The sequence below is a fragment of the Sipha flava genome, unplaced genomic scaffold, assembly GCF_003268045.1.
Source record: "Sipha flava isolate LNK unplaced genomic scaffold, YSA_version1 112_pilon_pilon, whole genome shotgun sequence".
Lineage (NCBI taxonomy): Eukaryota > Metazoa > Arthropoda > Insecta > Hemiptera > Aphididae > Sipha > Sipha flava.
Window position 1 is genome coordinate 174,670 of NW_020271731.1, and position 22,147 is coordinate 196,816.

General features: G+C 28.5%; 1 protein-coding gene across 1 annotated transcript; it reads left to right on the forward strand.

Annotated features, from left to right (window-relative positions):
• Positions 1 to 5,987: 5,987 nt before the first annotated feature.
• Positions 5,988 to 7,682, forward strand: LOC112689584 (protein THEM6-like). The gene has a single exon (XM_025563366.1). It carries the CDS (start codon positions 6,077 to 6,079, stop codon positions 6,812 to 6,814), a length of 738 nt encoding a protein of 245 aa, XP_025419151.1. The 5' UTR covers positions 5,988 to 6,076; the 3' UTR covers positions 6,815 to 7,682.
• The last annotated feature ends 14,465 nt before the right edge of the window (positions 7,683 to 22,147 follow it).

Consider the following 22,147-nt stretch of genomic DNA (forward strand, 5'->3'; position numbering starts at 1 on the left):
AATCAAAGGAATCCGTGGAATCAAAACATCTTCGCCTTTGTACTTCCCTTTCAAAATTGTGACTTCGATGACGTCGTTCGTTAATTTCTTCACCATAAGTCGGGTGGAATTACAAAGTCGTGGTTGATTTATATTCCGTGACGTAATGATTACGGATCAAATTTTTAATTTGGGCTTGGCCCCCACGACTCACATTTTAATAATGATTTTATTAAATATTTATTAAATTTTTTTTAAATCTATTTAATTTAAAATGTTTCAACGATGATGAATGGATATTATAAAATTTACAAGCTTGTAACATTTAATATAATATTGTTTATGACATTTATAAAATTGATGATATGATAAGATGTTGATAGAGCAATTAATGATTTAATTTATTTAATACACATTTTAGTGAGGGAATTAACTATAGATAATGATTTAATGTAGTTTGCAGATAAGCGATTTTATATTGAAATTATTGACTATTGTGGGAAGTTTATTGCGAATTTGTTTAAAAGAACGGACGATATAAAAATTAAAGTGTTTAATATGGTATTCAATTGGGGTTTAGTAAGTTCCTACACGAAACATAGCAGGTAAGCGAGTACATATGTAAGTTCCCTCACGAAAAAATATACACCCGTACGTAAGTTCTCACACGAAAAAAAAATTATACCGAACATAAGCTTCATTTTAATTTAATCTAGTTCATATATTAGGTATGGTATAAAATAAATAATAATAATAGAAAAAAAATCAAATTTTATTTGATGAAACACTTCATAATATAGTCATACTGTGTTATTATTTTTATGTTTAGTTAAGAAACAAAATCGAAGGTAAATTATCCGTCAATTAATAATTTATTTGAAGCTCAACGAAAAATATTCCAATATGTGGGTATTTTTGACGTGGCGATAAAATTTAATGCATTACATTCTATCTAGAATTATATTTATTACATATTAGTATATAGTATGGGCAGTTCATTTTATTGATTGCAGTACTCATCCATTACTAACAGAGTTAACATTTAAACAGTTTACATTTAACATTTTCAGTTTATAAAAATGGACGTAATTATTTCTTACATGTTTAGTGAAAAGGGAAAACTCTTTTAGTCCATAACAATTATAAATTGTATAAGAAACACACCGCTACAACAAATATTTATATACGTAGATGTGTATAAACAATAAGTGTCGTACTAAATGTTACATCAATAGTGAAAAATTAGTTGAAAATAAAAATACGTGTTTTGTACATGCCCATAAGGAAGAAACTGCTTTAAATCGGCAAAAAAATAAGTAATTTTTGTAAAAAAAAAAGCAGTAGATAGCGTTGTTGAAAAACCATCAAAAATTATCAGACGAGAACTTACACAACATAAGAATGAAGGTAATTTGTTAATATCTGATATAAAACTAATTTCTAGAAATATACAAAATGCTAGAGCCAGTTGTTATCCTAAAATACCAAATTCAAGAAAAGAAGTTCATAATATTTTGAGTTCAATGAATGTAAAAACAGAGATGAAAATTTTATTTTTGAAAATGACAATTTAAATGAGATTATTATATTTTTATGTGATACTAATATTGCATCTTTGAAAAAAAACTGGAAATAGTTTACATGGATAGCACTTTTTAATTATTGTGATAAAAATATCACTCAATTATGTACAGTTCATGGATTAAAAAATAATATTTATATTCTAATAACGTTTTGATTTTTACCGGAAAAACATTGAAAACATATATTGAATTATCAAAAAAAATTAATGCAGTTGGAATAAACCCAATTAAATTTATTTTAGACTTTGAGATATCAATGCACCAAGCAATAAATATTATATTTCCGACAGCACAAATATGGGGATGTCGTTTCCATTTGAGCTAAGCTTGGTACCGTAAAATTCAAAGCTTAGGATTTGCACAAGAATTTAATTTTTCAAATGATGAATTAGGAAAGTGGTTGGTTCATACATTTAGTTTACCGTTTCTTAATCCAATGGAAGTTGGAGATTGTTTTATAGATAGTTTCATGGTTGAAAAACCAGAAAATAATAAAATAAATGAATTTTGCGATTATTTAGTGACTAATTACATCCAAAATACGAGTACGTTTCCCCCTAGTATTTGGGCTAGTGCTAGTTCTGATACAAGCCTTACTACAAACGCTTGTAAAAGTTTCCATTCTGAATCCAATTCAAATTTTTATCATTATCTTCCTAATATTTTCAAAATAATAGAAGTTTTAAAAATGTTTTAAACTAATTCATGTATAAAGATAAGAACATCAGATTTCAATAGACTCAAAAAATTTACTCAAAAAATAAGTAAAAAAAAAAGAAAAAAAAAAACTTTATCAATAATAAAATATTAGATTATAACTTAAAAATAATTACACAGTATGACTACATAAAGTGTTTGAGCTTTCACAATAAGCCAAATAAAATTTGATTTTTCTATTATTATTATTTTATACCTATAAAAATAATATGTGGACCACACATAAACGTTGTATTATTAATTTTTATTATATATTATATGGAAACAAAACAAATTTTAACCACACCAACTACATTTAAGTTGTCAGTGCTAAGTCTGAATAAAGTGGGAAGGAAGTTTGTATTTGATATAATTTTTTTTCGTGTGGGAACTTATGTATGCATACCCAGGGATAATTTTTACCTGCCATATCTCGTGTGGAAATTAACATTCGCCCATTCAATTTGCTTAAAATTATTGACATTGAATCGCAAGTATTTGCTTTTGGTTTGTTGGTTGCTATACTGGCGTATGATGGATTGGATGAGGTTATATTAGATACGTGACGACGTATAGGGACGTGTAGAGTTTGGAATTTTACACTTTCTGGTATATTTATATGTTTTAATAATATTGTAACACTTAAACACCAGTATATATATATATTTTTTTTTTTTTGGTGGGTAACGGCCTTTAAGACCAGCCCTTCAAGTATATACTTCTCCATCTATTTCTATCCTCCGCTTCTTCCCTCCATTGCAAACTATCTTATATTCTTCTTACATCTTTAATAACACAATCCTTCCATCTTAAGCGTGGTCTGCCTAAGGGTCGTTTTCCTGCTGGGTTGTTTTCGGATCTTATTATTGATCCCTGTTTCCTCCATGCATATCATGCCCATCTCATTCTTCTGACTGAAATTTTTTTGTGATGTAAGGGCGTTGAAAAAGGTTCTGGAGTTCTTGGTTATGTCGTTTCCTCCATTCTCCGGTTTGATCATCCTTGCATGGTCCAAAAATCCTTCTCAGAATTTTCCTTTCGAAAACCTCCAACCTCATTTGTTCTGCTTTCCTGAGAGGCCAAGTCTCTGAGCCGTATAGCACCACTGGATGTATCAATGTTATATATATTTGAACTTTAAGGTTATTTGAAACAGCTTTAGCGCTCAGTACTTTTCCTAATCCATAATAGCAGTTATTCCCTTTTTTCAATCTAGTATCAATTTCTACTTTTATATTATTGTCATTAGTTAACCAGTATATATATATATATATTAATATGGAAACTATTAGCATTCATCGATGGCAGTTTACTAAGTATATTTATTTTTCAATGATTTATTTAAAAATATTAATTTTTACAGTTGTATTATTCATTTTAATCTAGGATTAGAGTACGTTTTCAGTGGTTACGTGCAGTTAGGTATGTATAAGAATTCTAGAAAAATTTTAGAATTTATCGGGTTCATATACTTAAGTAATCCCAGTTTATTTTCATTTTTATCAAATTCTGAACGATGTAAAGTGTAAAACGTAAAATTAATACAATAATTAATTTAAATGCTTGTAAGAAGTTATAAATTTAAGTGATAAATTAGGCATTTTTTAAAGAAGAAAAAATACGAATTATTATTATTTTTTTTAATTATAGAACACTCGAGGAACTCGTATATAACACATGTTGAAAAGTTACAAAACCAGGAAAATGGTCCTAATAGAAAACAACTCAAGTGCGTTCAGCGTGTGGAACGTGTGGGCAAATATGTGAGAAATTCTAACGCATAAGAAATCGCATTAAAAGCAATCGTTTCTTCGACTAATCGCTGTCAACGAGAATGCTAAGATTACCGTTTGTAGCCTCAAGGCGTATTGTAATTCAATGAGTGATGGTATTATTATTTTGTTGTATCTTCTACTTGATATTTTGTATGGTCATCGTAGTGATGTTTGGCCAAATAATGCACGTTTGCATCATATCCATGAGTGTATACTAAGTGATTTTTTATAACCTAGTATAATATTTTATACTATTAGATTAGATTATATACATTGTCCATTTTTAAAAAGTTTTTGAATTTCGAAAACAATTATTTTATTTAAACTTCATATGTATATATGACTTTTATTAAAAACCAAAATAGTAAATTCTTTTGAAAATAATTTTTTAGATAATACATTTAGATTAAAAATGTCATATAATTAAATATATGGAATTAAACACAAATAGTAGGTAGTATAAAAAAGGTGTTTTTCAAGAGTTCTTTAAAAATTGTGAAAAAATTGAAAATAAACTAGAAATTGTGTTAAATATTTTACTGTAATCACTTAAAAATGATTAGGTATTTTAGTAGTTATGACTTGAATAACTAATGAAAATTTAACTACAAAAATGTCACATGAATATTTACAATTATTTTAGAAAGTTAAACTCCACTGATTTAGTTTTAATAATTTTAAATTTAAAAAAACAATTAAATTGATTTTCTTAGAATAAAATTCTAAAATTTTGGAAAATAAAAATATTCAAGTACTTATAAATAATAAAAACTTCATTAAAATAATTATATACAATGATATTTTATTAATTGAATAACAAAAATCGGTTTTTATGAAAATGATACCGTATATTTATAATTTTTAGTCAATTTTTTGTAATTATTAAGATAATTGTAAGGAAAATCGTAAAACGATCACCATCAAAGTATCAACTAGATAATATTTTCTATAGGAAATATCTTAAGGTCGTAATCACCAAAGTAATCCTTTTAGTCCAAATCGAACGAAAATTAGTGTGTATCAAAATTGTATATGATAGTTAGTGGTGAAGGTCCGAATCTTAGTTGAAAATAAAGCTTGATGGGGCCAAGCCCTAGAAAATTTAATTATTATTAAAATATTAAATATCACTTATCAGTTAATCATGAATATTTCTCTTATCAAAAATAAGAGGCCATGGAGGATTTATACCCTCATATTCCTCCCCCCTCCCATGAGAACGCCCATGCTTGGGAGTCAATCGATCTATATTTCTTATACCAATCTTTATCGGATCACAATGATTGTTTAAAAAAGTCAGCGTCCTCAACAAGGTTTTCTCATTCAGTAAATTATAGCTACATAAAATCAATCACTCTGTATCACTACGAAAACATCGTACGTTTCAATCGTCGGTGTTGATCACGCAGTGATGCCTCTTCCTGTTGCGTATTCAATTGCGGAGAACGAACGCCTACACTTGTATTACGTCTTTGTTACTCCGTCGAACTACGTGTCCTGACTGCGAATCCTTGTATTATGGATATTGCTTACCCTGTATTTGTTTTATAATCATGGCGACAAACTCAAAATCCGAATCCAAATCCAAAATAATAGATACCATGTACGAAGAATGTTGTCTAGGTATGTATAGTTTGAACGAAAGGGGGGGGGGAAACGATTTTATCCAACGGGTTATGTGATTTACATGCGATAAAGGTGATATTAAAATTATACGGTTTTCTCAATGTTCGGCAAGTGTTATTTGATTGTTGAGATAACATAATGTTACAATAATCGTACGGTAAATTATAAAATATAGGGTCACGTATCGGTCGTTCGGAACGCGGTACGTGCAGATCTTCTCACCAATTCATCCGGTGGTGTGGGTGGATAGGCGGACACCGGGGGGTAAGGGGGACCGAAACAATGAATGACGCCCGATCGGCGCGTCACGTGTCCGATTATTCGAGTACTGACCGGTCACCTCGTAGTATCGCGCGCGCGCAATCGGTCCGGATTTGTGCCCTCGTTTGAAAACGCGACTACCCGCGTCGGTCATCGATGTTGGTCGCGCTGTCCTCGACGGCGCAGGCGGCGACGGACGCCACGCACAGGGACCCGCCGGACGGCCACGGCGGTACGTCGACCACGGTGATTGCACTGTCTGCGGCGTGCGCCACGCTCACGATCCTCGTGCTGGCCATGTCCGCGGTCGACGTGCCGTACTTCTGCCGCACGCTGTTCGCCTATGTGTCGGCCACCTGGTGCCAGCGGCGGCCTCTGGGCCTGCTCGAGACGGCCGTCTACTCGTCCGTGTGCCTGACCACCGACCTGGACGTGTACCTGACGCACATGAACAACGCACGGTACCTGCGCGAGATCGACCTGGCGCGCGTCGAATTCCTGCTGCGCACGGGTCTGTGGCGCGAACTGCGTCGCCGCGGTGGCCTCATGTTCACCATCGCCAACAGCGTGCGGTACCGCAAGTTCGTGCGCACGTTCGCCCGGTATGAGATCCGCAACCGGCTGGTGTACTGGGACGACGTGTCCGTGTTCTTTGAGTACCGGTTTGTCACAAAGGCGGACGGGTTCGTGCGGGCCATCGTGTACAACCGGCAGCGCGTGGTCGGTTGCAGTGCGGACGAACTGGTCCGCTCGGTGGCCGGTACCAAAACGGTCGACGGCGGTGCCGTCCAAAGACCTGAGTGTCCAACCGAGATCCACCACTGGATACAGTCCAACCTCGTGTCCAGCGCCAATTTGAGAGCCGAGAACGGAGGCCGCGGCAACGATCCCTGACCATCTACACCCATCGTCCGTACGTCATCACATCCCGTCCATCACGGTGGCCACCGCACTCCCAGGTCCCGGTCAAAGTTCAATTGCTTCGCGGTGTTTACCATTTATCCTCTTTGTCCCTACCTATTTTCGTCACATCGCCCACTTACTGTTGTCTTCGCGTGATCCTGTGAACAACCAATAACGAATAACATATACGTGTACGTATTATAATTATATTTTATCTAAAAAAGGATTTAAGCGAAATTTTCGTATGACACTTTTGACGAGTAAAACGTAGTACAAATGTTGAGCTAACGTGTTAGAATCGGCAATAAAAAATCAATTCGTGACCCCCATCAGAGAATGCTATTATGTATAATTTCGATTTAAAAATTAAAAATTTTAAAAATTTGATTTATTTGTTATCTGAAAAAATCACCAAAGACATAACCAAATATTAGAATAATAAACTGATTACCACTTTGTTTGAAAAAATATGAAGATTTTTTTTTATCCAATTTACGTGTGTCTTATTTTTCATTATTAATATTTTTTTAATTACAATCGTGGATTTTTAGAAAAATCTGTAATAGGTTCTGTGTCTATTTTTCCATGTAAAAGCAAATCTCTGTTGGCAAATTTCTCTCAATGCAAAGTCAATACGTGCAACGATATTGAAACTCTTAACTTTTTTTCTTCCGTGAATTTTTTTCGTGGGAGCTTTTATAATTTCCGCGTCATAACGAGAAACTGCCACTAAACTTACATTTATCACTGATGGACATTGGTTTTGTTTTTTGTATTTGTATTCAATGTAGGTCAAATACTTAAAAAAAAAAGTATACAAACGTTTGCAGATAAATAATGCGTTTAATTATCATTCAAATATCGTATATTATATAACATATATTTATAATATTAACTTTGTATATATTTTGTTTATATTAGTTTTTTTAATAAATGTATTTCCTTTCGCTCAATTTTTTTTGGTTGAATATTATAATACATGTGTAGTATTGATTTATTAAATGTTATGTAGTCAGTAAAATAAATGTATAATTTTTATTTTTTACAACTGTACTGTTACGTGATTTATTTGATCACCTTGTCCTCGGTCATTTTATTTTCATTGCCATGAAAAATATACACACGAATAAAAATTACACTACTGCCGGGGGGCAATCACAGTAAATTTACATCAAGTGCGTAGAAAGTGGTACAATTGACTAGACGTGCTATAATAATATTCTGTTTCGTTCGATATAAATATCGTTGCATTTAAACGGTATTTGTATTATATTTTTTTTTTTTGTCAGTAAACGAGGATCTACTATTGTTAAAGATTGTTACTCATACTCAAACTAAACTAATGTTAGTATTAAAATGAAACAATAACAAAAACCCTGGGACTTCTTTTTAATAAACGAAACTCATTTATTGAAAGAAAGGTTTCGCTTCTCCGTCGGAAAACATTTCAAGTACCTAGTACAATAAAATATATAAAACGTCTTATTAATATTTAATATTCGTTTTGGTCGCAACAGGACTATTAATAATAATCATCACATTAGAACCAACTCTTTTGGTTTGTAATAGATTAATTATAAACATATATAAATTTAATAATCCCATTGGAACGAGTTCTTTTGAATCTGTGGCCTATGCAAGCAAAACTTTTACTGGACTGTTCCAATGAGAAGATACATCGGAGTGATACTATAAAAAAAAATTTTCATAAAATATAAGTTCATTAAAGTATTGAGTACCATGACTATATGGTTACTCTTAGGATAGCGTTTTATTGGTTATTGTATCGTTTTCAAAGTTTACTGGCCATAATTCGACATACTCAAATTTCAGAGTATTCATTCAACTCAATGTGTTTCGATTGTTGTGGAAAATAATTTAAAATAATTATTTGTCATGTTTAAAACAGTTACAAAAATCCAGCCATAATTGGGTAAAATACAATTAATGATAATAATAAGTACCAATTTGATATTATATGCTAATTTATTGAGTGTTTTCATATTAAGTTTATAACTATGTACAAAGTAAATAGAGTTATATTATTTACACACATTTATGACTGATAAATATAATTATTGAGCTAATTAAAAAGCTATCATAATATCAAAAGTACTCCAACATTAAATCATTTTTAGTGTTTATATTTTTCATATAATAATATATACTTATAATTTTATATTTTGTCCAATTTACATTTAAATGGAAAATCTTTTAAAAAAATATCTAGACTGCAGTTATTAATGTGGGATAATAATTTTTTGTTATGCTATATATGTTTAAATTTATAAAAACTTATTTTTCATTCTTTTAAATTATTGTATTATTAAGTTATATTATGACAGATTTTGATTTTAAATGTGTTTTTTGTCTAAATATACAAATGTGCTTTCTTAAATGCAAATTTGGATTAAATAATAAATTGCAATCATTTTATAAAATAATATGTTTAAAATAAAGATCAGTTTTTAAATTTTTTTTCGAAATTGTATCGTGATCAATTTTACCAATATCTTATACAACAATTAAATTATATCGCCAATTTCTAAAAATGTTTTTGTTATTCGTCGACACTCATCATTGTTATTCAAAAACGCTATTAAATACGTGATTGCAATCATTATTAGCACCCTAGATATGTCTAATAAATTCTAGAAAATATTTTATAAACGATTGCGAATGGTTGATTAATAGAAACTTCAGTGAATTAATTAAATTAAAAAACCTATTTCTTTGCAATGGTAGATGATTCTAACTCAGTTATAGAGTCAAATATTGTGTTTCCTAATTCAAATTATAAACTTTTTAATTCTAAATAAATTTTTGACTTATTTATTGAAACATTTATACATATATATATATATATAAAAAAAAAAAACTTTTGATGTTTGATATTATTTTTTTAAATTTTTTAACTATCCACAAATTTGATGACTTAAATTATTTTTTTTCCCCCATAATACGATATCTTCTAGTACTACTTTTAGTACTTACTTTTGGGAGTGATAATGCTTTATTTTACCATACTTTTTTTCCCCATTTAATAATATGTTTCCCTAGTTAATTAAAAATTTATAATTTTTTTTTTAATTTTAATTTTTTTAGTTGTTTCAAATTAAAATTACATTAATTTATCCTATGAATTAAGCATGCTTCTGCCCTCCATAGAAGTTCCCTATTTATTGCACTTGAAATTTTTTCTCCAGTAAGCTGATTACATGCTACATTTATTTTATCTTTCAAATGCATAAGACTAGTAGGTGGGTCTGTATAGACGATCGTTTTTAGAAATCCTCACAAAAAGTAGTTTAGTGGTGTGAGATCTGGGGATCGAGGTGGCCATTGTATTATCCCATAATTTCCTATCCAACGATTTTCAAAATTTTCATTTAAATAATTCTTCTCGACTGTTAGGTTATGTGCTGGAGCTCCAACTTGTTGCAAAATCAAATTGTTTCTTGTTGCAAGAAGAATATCGTCTAACACGATCGGTAACTTATTAATTAGAAATTTTAGATATCATCTTCCATTTAATGTACCGTTGTAGAAGTAAGGTCTCGACAATTTAACTCCAATCAAACTGCATTAAATATTTGTTCTCCAGACACATTGTTTATTTGTTTCTATAACTCAATGGGGATTTTGATTGTCCCAATAACGATTATTTTGTTTATTTATAATCCCATTGTTAGTAAATTTAGACTCGTCTGTCCACAATAAGTAATTTAAAATTATAGACTGTTTTCTAATTCAGTAATCAGTCAAGAAATAAACATAATCCTACGTTCGGCATTACCTTGACGTGTGCAACTATTTCAACTAATATCTAACATTTAAAAATCCATAACTCGGCTAATTTTTAACTTTGGAAATTGGTTTAACCATTAAAATTTATAAAAAAATACCTGTCAAAATAATTACCAGAAAAAAGGGGGTCGTCTTTTAAAAAAAAAAAATTGTTATGTGCATGCGCGAAATTAAATGGCCTTCAATTATTTTAATTAGTATAATAAGTGTATGACAAAGTATGCTAGGTATCCAAAAAAAAAAAAAATAATTCAAATATATTTAATATATACAGAATTATAAAGTGTTTCCAACTATTGATTACATGTACTGTATATAGTTATAATATTTTATTCTAAAACTGAACTGCTTTATAAAATATTAGTTTTATATACAAAATTATTAGTGCTTATTTCTTAACTCAAAACGTAATTTATGGTTTAATAACGATAGTGGAATTAGTGATTGTACAGTTATTTTTGACCATGGAATGGTATTTAAAAATCTTATATTTTAGCATTAGCTTGGTATACCCGGGTGAAATAATTCCTATATTTAAAAATGGAAATTATCATAGTCCGGGGACTACCGTTCAGAAACAGTTTATTGTGATTTTATTAATGATATCTGTCAATGATAACGGAATAATGGAAAGATAAAATTTATTTTTTTAGAATATTCCGCGAGTACGAAATCAATATGGTGATGCGCATAATATATAAAAGTGATAGGACTATTATTTAATTCTAATGCGTGTTTCGTGTAGACGGCTGCAGGGTAGAGCGAATGACAACGAGGCGTATTATTTTTAATTTAAATTATTGTCATTAATTTATTTATCTGGCCAATATAAATGCACAAACGAAAGAGTGATCAAAACAGCTTTTTGGAATTCTATTGTGAAATCTACAACAATATTGGATGATAAATCATTATTTTCATTTGTATAAATAGCAATCAATAATTGATCAATCATTATATTATATGCGTACTACACAAAATATATTAGGTTTTCAAATAAAACTTTTAACGTTAATATTCACTCAAAAAAAAAAAATTAAAAAATAGTTAATAAGTTTAATATTTAAATTAAAAATCATTTAAACTAATTTTTTGGAATTTAGTTTTACATATACATAATTTGTTGTACAAAAAAAAAAGTTATTATTATTTTTATGAAAATGTTAGCAATAATTTGTTTTTTAAACAGACTTTACAGCAATTTTAGATGGTTTTTATGTAAATGCATAAGTACAAAACAGGAATACAGGAATTATTATAGGCAACTGAATTTCAGATAAAATAAGTTATGTACTTATAGTAAAATAAATGTATATTTTATATAATTATTTTAAAAATTACAAACATGTACTGTTTGGAAATAAAAAATACTTTTAGGATTAAATATCTTTAAACTATATGAATTAAGAAAAAAAATATATAATAATTTGAATAAATATTAATTTTCAGTACATATTATCTCTTAAAATTGTAGATGTTAATTGCTTATTGTACAATGTTTATCTAAAATTGTTTTTAACTATCATTTCTTTACAGATATGATTTAAAAAAAAAATTGATTATAAGATTGTGAACCAATTGTTATAAAATTAAACTTAATTTCATCATCATAATATCCTTTGAAATTATTTTCATACAAGTTAATTTAGTAAATTGTATTTGTTAATCGTGTTTTACGATGTGGAAAACTAAATACATTTTATTTCACCACATAATTGTAAAACTAGTAACGGGCTTTTCGTGTTCATCGAAACTACTATAAGTGTACTGAACCTGATCATAAACTGATCATAAAATTCTTCATATTGTTTATGGAGTATTTTCTGAACAATAGTAAAAACATCATCATATACCGCGATTGAATGAAATATTTATTTTTTTTTATTGTGGTCTTCATTAAACAATATTTTTATGTGTAATTTAAATTGTAAATTCAAAACAGCAAGTGTGGTTTAAACTGCCTAGATAATAAAACAAATGTTAAGAATCTTAACGTGAAACTTATGTAATAAGCGTAACAATTTATAAGAATCGCAAAAAAAAAAAAAAATAAGTATTTAAACATAAACTGAGTATGTTCTTGCCGATTGAAAGTAAAACAAAACTTTCACAAGAAGTGGGACAAAGAAACTTTGTACATAATGTAAAACTAAGCTTTTTTTTTTTAATTTAATTAAGTATTACGGTAAAAAATATCCTAGCAGCTTTTTTTCTCCATTGATTTTTAATTTATGGGGATTTAATTTTTTTTCGTTTTATTTTTATTGAGTAGATGTACTTATATACTTTTCAATTTATTTGTAGGTAAATGAAAATATTTTCAGTAACAAATTATGATATTTACCTATACCGTATCAAATCTTTTGAATTTTTTTTCAGTACAATATTATTGTAATGATTTTTGAATGATTATTATAATATTATTATTTTAAATTCTGATTAATTTGTGGAATTAAATACTTTTGCAATACTGTTATTATTTTATATACATGTTTAATAAAACAAATATTTTTTTTATAATTACAAAGTTATATGCAATGTCTGAGGATTTTTCACTGTCATTTTAACAAGAGTTTCAGGTAAATATAACACATTGTTTTGATAAATAATACCAATTTATATTATTTTTTACATAAATACTCACGAAATTCATAATTTTAAATTTAATGTGTGAAAATATAAAGTGAACACATTAATTTGATTGTAAGTTATAAAATATCAAGGTTACAAAAAACTTTTCTTTAAATCGTCGTGATTTTTTAACTAATGAATGTAAAATGCATTAGACATTTGATACATTTTAAATCCTCGTAATAGATGTCAGGATGTTGTTTTGCCAACAGTAATGTATTAGTATGCAAAAAATTGTTTCATATTTATTCCAGTTTGGTTATAAAGATATCATATTTACAAGCAACAATAGCAAAAATCATATTAAAATACTTACGGTTGACGAGTTAAAGATAAAAAAGGTTCACTGGTTATGAAATTTATTACAGAAAGACACTTTTCGTCATCACTAACATTTTGTTATACAAACAAAATAATATCTAAAAGAGATATTGATAAATTCCAATAAAAATTTATCATCAAAGTTCATGGCATTATCCGTATGATAGTTTTATTAAAAAATGTATGTTTAATTTCACATCTATAGTAAATATTCATTGGCTATTTATTTTTATTTTTGAACTACAATCGGTTGAAAAAAAAAAGTAATATCAGCTATAAAACATTTCTGAAATATCAAGTTTTTTAATAATACATTCTAGTGTGATGTGTACGGAGAACAATAGAAAAAAATAGTATGAATTTTTCTATCATTTTATGATGAATGATATAAATATCAATAACCAACAATTGACAGATATTATTGAAAGGTATTTTTAACTGTGTATAATTTTAAAATAATTTCAACTTATTTTACATACATTTTTGAAAAAAAAATAATAGAATTGGTTTTTTCATTATTTTTTCTAAACCTCATTATTTAAATATATATTGTGTATTTGAAACTAAAAAAAAAAAATTAGTTATTGATCAAGAAGTTAAAAATGGTTAATATACATTTTAAAGAATTTAAGTATTCAATAAATGTTATGATTATTACTGGACACACACATATTTTGCTATTTCATATTAGTAATTTTTGTATCTTTTAATATTTATAGTTATTTATTATTAATGATTATGTCTTAAAATAAAAATCTGTTATATATCAACATATTATTTTCACTAAATCTAAAACAAATCTAAGTTTATATATTTTCCTAGAGAAACATAAGAAATAAAACCATGAGCCACAGCTTCTGTTATAAGAAAAATAATCTTAGTTCAAATCTTTTATCATACATTTATTCAGAGACAATACTGATTCTGATCTTTGGTGTATACTATATATGTGTCCATAATATATATATATTTATATTTTATACTCAAGGTCAGCTATACTAAATAACACAATTGCTTTGAACTTATTGTTTCCGTGGACAACTTAATGATTTTACCTCATCGCTAAGATACCCATTGTTTTATATGTGGCATGGAAATGGAATTGGATTGAATAACACATCCAGACCGGGTGGATTTTTTATTCTCAACTGTTATTATGTTAGCGCCAGTTGAACTCAAATCCAGGATCGTGATATTAATACAAATATACTTTATACGAAATCATATGGAGGTACGTCGTTCGACGAGATACATTAAATTATATATTAATATATTATGTTCTTGTAATAAATGTGTTACGTTATTAGTAGTTAATTTATACTTTGATTTGTTAAAAATACAATCACGTTCGATGTAAAGTATTTCATATACCAATATATATATATATATATAAGCACTTGAATTAATTTTATTGTTTGTACTCTCGAAAGTTTGTTTGTGTTTAATTCAAAAGAGCAAGCAGGAATTGTGAACACAATTTTCCTTTTCAAACATTCAAAACATGTCTTCGGATATTTAAGTTAAATCAACTATGGTTCTATAACTTGTAGGTTCTTTTGTTATTTTAAAATAGTCAAAATTAATTCATACAAAATAACGATATTTATTCTTCATCAATGTTATAGTTATGTATTATGTTTTGTAACGATCTGAATTATTTTATATTAGGTTAAGATTATGCAAGATTAATTATAAATCTTACAGCAAAAACAGAATTACGCTTGAAATTTTAACTATTGAGTATTGAGACTAAATAAATTAAAAAAAAAAAAAAACAATTCGCGTATTCAACTTAACCGAGACTATCGATAAGTTCTCATTAATTACGATAACGCTTCAGTCAGTTAAACATAAGTTCAAACGAACAAACAAAAAGGTGAGTGCATTTTTGAATACGATGTAAGTAGTATAAAATCACCTCCAAAAATTAACATTAATGCAAAATCGCTGTTGAAGAAGATCCAAAACTACATTTTCGTCATATAACCCAAACTCAAGTTCTAAAATTAGCAATACAATAACTAATCCAATGAATGTAACAATAATTTAACCAAACCTCTAAGATAATTCAAATTCACAATCCAAAACTTATTTCAGAAAATTCATCATCTCAATACTCAAATATCAATATAAATCAAAATATATAATTTTCAAAAGTAGCACCAAAAATGATTTATCATAAAAAAAAAAAAGAACAAGCTTTAATCATGGATAGAAATGACAATATACAATACGAATATGTATATGGGATAACATAAATGACAAAACTCGAAAACATAATATTGATATCACGTATATTCACAGATAGATTCTATATATTCCTAACTTCGATAAATATCGTTAAGTACGTAGTAACAACCTAATTACCAATCAAAATAGGAAGATATTTTAATCCAGATTAATGAATTATCATATTTAACGTCTGTCCAACTATTCTAAAAGAAATAATTGAAAAAAAACTTCATAATATATATATATATATTAACCGTACTAGTTAATCTACTGAAGAACCAGTATAGAGATAAAAAATATAAACACATTTTAAATTTTAAAGACAAATAGTCATAACAACAAATAACACATCAAAACTTCCTAGCTCTCTACTAATAAATTATGAAGGTATAAAATACAGAATACTTTTCTCAGACGACTCATTCGTACGTTTCAAATTTAAAAAAAAAACTGGCTATTTCTCTTCCAGTTACAAAAAATACCTAGAAAATATTAACACGAACCATACTATCACAAAAAAAGTAAATGATGTACCTATGACACCTCAAGTTCCCATCCTGACAGAATATTAATTAGACAACAATCAAACAGGATACTCTATTTAATATGATGTATTGATTCGATAATGAAATTATTATATTAATTTTCTTTCATTTCATATGTTGTTTAATATTCTAATCGCTTGAAATATCACGCAGGACAACGTCTGTCAAGTCTGCTAGTATACATATATATATATATATATATTTAATATAACATTGAAACAACTAATATAATATATGATAACATTGAAATCGATGAAAAAATAAACAATGATAATAGAAGAAACGTAGGCTCCTCTCCAACACTATCTCAACAAACAGAATTAAAAATCGAATCCGAAACGCAAAATACGATTGCAACCAAAATCCATAAAGAATTAACTATAAAAAAAGTAAATGTGATACCTCGACTTAAATTGCAAACCACCCTTGGAAAACTCAACGATTTATTAGAACCAAAAAAACATGTATTCACAGATAATCCCAACATACAAATCGGAGGTTTACAATTTAAAGTTATTCTAAAAAACGCACAAAAATGTAACGATTAATAAGAATTATGTGATTACTAAAAAATAGAACCAAGCAACATAATTTGAATAATCAAACTAATATAGCCGTATATACTTGTAATAACAAATTAATTTAAAATCTATATTGATTACACACAATTACAACGATAATAATAACTAAAAAATTAACAGCTAAATTACTAAAAACAAAAATGCAAACACGAAAGATCTCAAAATAATCATGGTACATAACTTAAATTTAGTACAATAGAATCTAAATTGATTCTAAAAAAGTATAGGGAACTACAACTTATTATTCAAAAACAAAACCAAGAATAATAAGTATTCAAGAAACAAACTTTAACGACAAGTCAACTGGAAACATCTCAACATATATAGGTTAACACAAAAATGCTTATTGCTTCAGCGGTAGCGTTACAATTTGTATCTCAAATAATTTTTATAATACACAAATGAATTTAGAAGCGATTGTAATAACAATGCACACAAAAAAAATAATGACTATTTGCAATATACAGGGCAATTAAAAAGTCTTCATCCAATTACGAACTGATATAGCTCAGCAATCATTAATTGCAGGTCAACGACTTATATACCAATGGAAATATAAAATAGTCAAGTTTATTTTTAGTTAACCGCAATAGAAGTTAGAAGTTCGCTGGTATCTAAACGGTCAACTTCCTCAACAGTGGATTGGGCGTAAAGGAGGCCATGATTTGACAATTCATCCCTGACCAACACTTTTCCAAGACCTCAAAGTGTGTGATTTCTTTTTATAGGGCTATATAAAGAATAAAGTTTGTGTACCGCCATTACCTACAAATTTGGAGGAGATAAAAACCAGGATTAAAGATGCTGTGAATACCATGACACAAGATATGATCAGCAACGTTTGAGAGGAATTTGAATACCGTATAGATGTATGTCGAGCGACCTATGCGAGTCATATTGAATATTTGTAAGTTGTAATTAAACTAAATATAACTTGATTATTTTATAAATATTTTTTACTTCATTCTACCTTTATGTCTTCATTTTCAAAATAAATATATATTTTTGAAATTGAATGAAGACTTTTGAATCGCCCTGTATATTTACCAAACTAAATATTTACGAAAATGACCTAGTACAGATAACTTATCTAAACTACCTTTACTATTTATAATTACCCGAGACTTCAATAGCCACAACCAGCTATGGGGCTCACTAACAACAAATAAATGTGCATAAATAATACAAATAATACTTAATGACAACAATATATCTCTTCTAAATACAAACAATAATACATGACTAAATCCAGGTCATGAATATATCTCAGTAATCGATTTAGCATTTCAAAATTTAGCAATAGCTCAGCGTTTTTCTTGGATATTATATTTCAAATATTTAAGTAAAAACAATAAAATAAACTTTAGGTACGATTTCACATCAAATTTAAGTGTAAAAATAGATAAAATCAGAGTCTGAATAAAATAACATTTTTATAAAATCTAAAACGTAACATCCAAATAAATATACTAAATAATGAAATCAACATTATGGGCCCACAGTAAGAAAAAATAAAACAATTAGACGAATAATTCTAAAAAACAGCGAAAATTTAAGTTATAGTGCTGAATTTAAAAATAAAATATAATCACGGAAAACGTACTAATTCAGTTCAATAGTAATCCAAAGAATTCAGAACAAATTCAAATCAATGAATAATTTTTAATTAAAGATGAGTTGCGCTCACTATACATGTACAAAAATAAAAGCTACCCAGACGAAATGCTTAACTATTTTATCCACCACCTCCCATTTATGGGAAAAGTCACATTTGAAATTAAATATGGAGAAATAAAATCTTTCTTGAAATTTGGCGAAATCGTATAATTAATTCTTCTTCTAAAGCTAAATAAAAGTTAATTCTAAATATATTTAAAATCTAAGTATATATTTGCCGATCCTGGGATAAGGGAAATCCATTGTTCTCCTGCCGGTCCTGTTGGTCCTCGCTGATCTTCGCTGGTCTTCACCGCGTTATCGTTAACGTATTTGACCGACCTTCGTTCTAGCGAGTAAAAATGTATAAGATACTCGTATATTTAAAAAATTATCAGACATGATGTATTGATAACAAATAATTTTAGCGGGCAATGATAAGTTAAAGTATATTGTACATACGTTAATATTTATTTGTTCGGTTTATACATTTTAAATATTATTGAAATATTTTTTCTTTAAAAATAATATCTTCAATACATTTTAGATAATAATTAATAATAATATCCAAAGCATTTATATTTCTTAACATATCGAAGACTAATAAGAATTCATTTTAAATAAGTGGGAATATTTGGGGGGTTTTGCAATCCCCGCCCCCGACACCGAACCATCGTTGAACCAGGAGTCTTCAAACTTAAGTTTGCTTAAGTGTGATTAAACATTTGAGCCGGCTCCTATAAATTCCTGTTCGTAGTTCATACTTCTTTCACTTTTTGTACTCTTGTTCTGGAATCTGAGACAAGAGTTAGAAAAAGCGCGTATTGGGTTGTGATGCTATTGCACGCTGCACGCACACCGAAATATTAATGATAACAGCTACTGCATGCACGGTATCATCACGGTTAAATTCTGTTTTTTTTTGCATAGAGTAATATTATATTACTCTATGGTTTTTAGACGCTCTTGGAGTGTTGCTCTATTGTAGTAGTGTTCGGTGGAAGAGATATGCCTCTTGGTTTACCGACGACGTTTAAATAGTTGGATATGGGTCGATGAAGAAAATGGGCCGCGGTTGTGATTGGCGATGATGTTGGTCTCTCTGGCCAAAGCATGTGGTTACACGTTTTTGCTCGCGTAGTAAAACATGAAGTGGTTTTAAAAAAAAACTCAAAAAATTCCGTCTAGCCATTGGTGCCTTCAAATCTAGCTCAGTTGAAAGCATCTACAAAATTGCCAGCGATTTCCCTTCCTCCTACAGATCCGAAGATTGAAATCAATCTACATTTCACTGTAAGATTAATAAGATACAAGTCAGAAAAACTAATCTCAGACAGTATCAAATAAGTTTGTTGAACAAACAGACAATCAACGAATTAAAATTAGATTTTTTTAAGATAATGAAACATGCTCTAATATAGATCCCTCCATAATAAACCAAAATAAACAAAAATAAATAACTAGCTGATAACAAAAAAATCGTAATAGGTTTTCATACTTTTTCAAAAACTTATTCAGTAAACTCAAAAATAATATTTTTGTCCAGAACATAAACACTGATGTTTCAAAAATTGAATAAGTTGTCGGTATAGTATTTATAGTTAAAGTTATTTTATAGTTATTGTTGAGGTGACTGTTCGTAGAACGTTTAATAAAAACAATAGATGATGGAAAACAAAAATTTTATTTATTTGAATGACTTGGAATGTGATACACCAAAATACAAAAATTGGGGATGAGTAAACTTACTGGGACTCGAACGCATGGTATAAGACAATACAATGCCAGAATTACTCCGACTATTGTATTATGTGTAGTCTTTTTATATCAATCGGATACAATGCCGGAATAACGCTGTTTCCGCCAAAATAATATTGACCGTTTCCGACAGCCTTTTTCCGCCAAAAACGAAAAAGGTATGATTCCAGTTTTCGCCAAAAGCCATTTCTATCAAAAAAAGTTTGGAAACCATTGGTTTTAATTTTTAAGAAATATTAAATATATGTTGTGGTTTGTGTAAAAGACATTGGTAATGTATATACTGATAATCGTCGATAATTACAGTACACTGTTCGGTATACGAGTACTTTATCATAGTTTATTTATAATTCGCACACAATATTTATTTGACAAATGTTAAATTCTTATATTTCCATTCAGTATCTGTTCTTTTTGTCACTAGAACATAAACGTTCTTACTTACTTACCATTCTTAAAATGGAATTTGTTGTAAGTAAAAGAGGTAAAACAATGTTGATTTTTGATGGGTTTAAATATGTTTTTGGTTATACGTCATAAACAAATGTAACTTGGTGGAGATGTTTTATGAAAAATTGTCGGGACAATATTTGTGAAAAAGAAAAAGTAATACCTGTAACATAGGCGAACATTCATTTGAATTTTTGGGATGCTGTAATAATTCAATGTAAAATAACCCACAGGAGCTTCGCCCGCTCAACCCTTTTCCATACACAAGTAAAACTTATTACCATTAAAAATATAGATATGTTTAAATTGTATTAAAAAAATACTAAATAACGTATATTTAAAAATAATTAATATTTTATTTTAATGACAAATAACTATTTTTATTAGCAAAAATACTTAAAATATCATCGCTTTTTATATTTTTCGATATATCTTTTTCAATATATAGTATTAAAAAATTGCTGAACCTATCTTAAACCAACAATGTCCTTAGCCAAGTTTTTATTTTTTTCATTGCACTGAAACTTCTTTCGCAAGTAGCCAAACTATGTAATTGTTATTGTTAAAGCTATTGTAAATAGTTTTTTTATTATTTCTTATTTTACGATTTTCAAAAAAAAAACGAACAGATAATTATAAATAAATTATAAAAACAACAAATAAAATTTCTAACAAAGTTTCGATTTTGGGGGGGAGCTATTAAAATATTTGGGGGGTCTAAGCCCCCCCACCCCATAATATCCGCTTATGACCTGCAACGAAACGTACGTTTTTTATCTACGAGTAAAATTAATATATTTATTTAATTATTTATTTATTTATGACAATATGTGTTTTTTCAAAACTCTATCGAGACAATAAGTCTCCTTGTTTTTTACTTTATAAATAGTTAAATAGAATGGAAATATTATAATATAAAATTATGTAATACTTTAAAAACTCTAATATAGTTATACCTATATTCGACTATTATATTATTATTATCTACTTGTATTAAAATTTATAATGAAAGAATTTGTAATAATTGTACATGGTTCCCAAATGTCTTATCACAAAAATAACTTTTGTCGGAAATGGGAATCATACCTTTTTCGTTTTTGGTGATATAGGGCTGTGCGTAAATCAAGGAACCGGATTTTTGGCGGAAAAAATAAATGCCCGTTATCAATAGAGAGCGTATACGGTGTACAATCCACCCGTGCTGTCTAATGAATTAGACATAATCGTTAATTACGCCTTTAAATTATCGGGTAATCGATTACTGATTACTAATCTTAAAAGATAGCATGGCGTTCGTCGCCGTTTACGACCCACATACTATTTATACAATACCGTAGGTTATT

Excerpts from the sequence above, each read along its gene's own strand:
- LOC112689584 (XM_025563366.1), top strand. The coding sequence starts at position 6,077 with ATGTTGGTCGCGCTGTCCTCGACGGCGCAGGCGGCGACGGACGCCACG.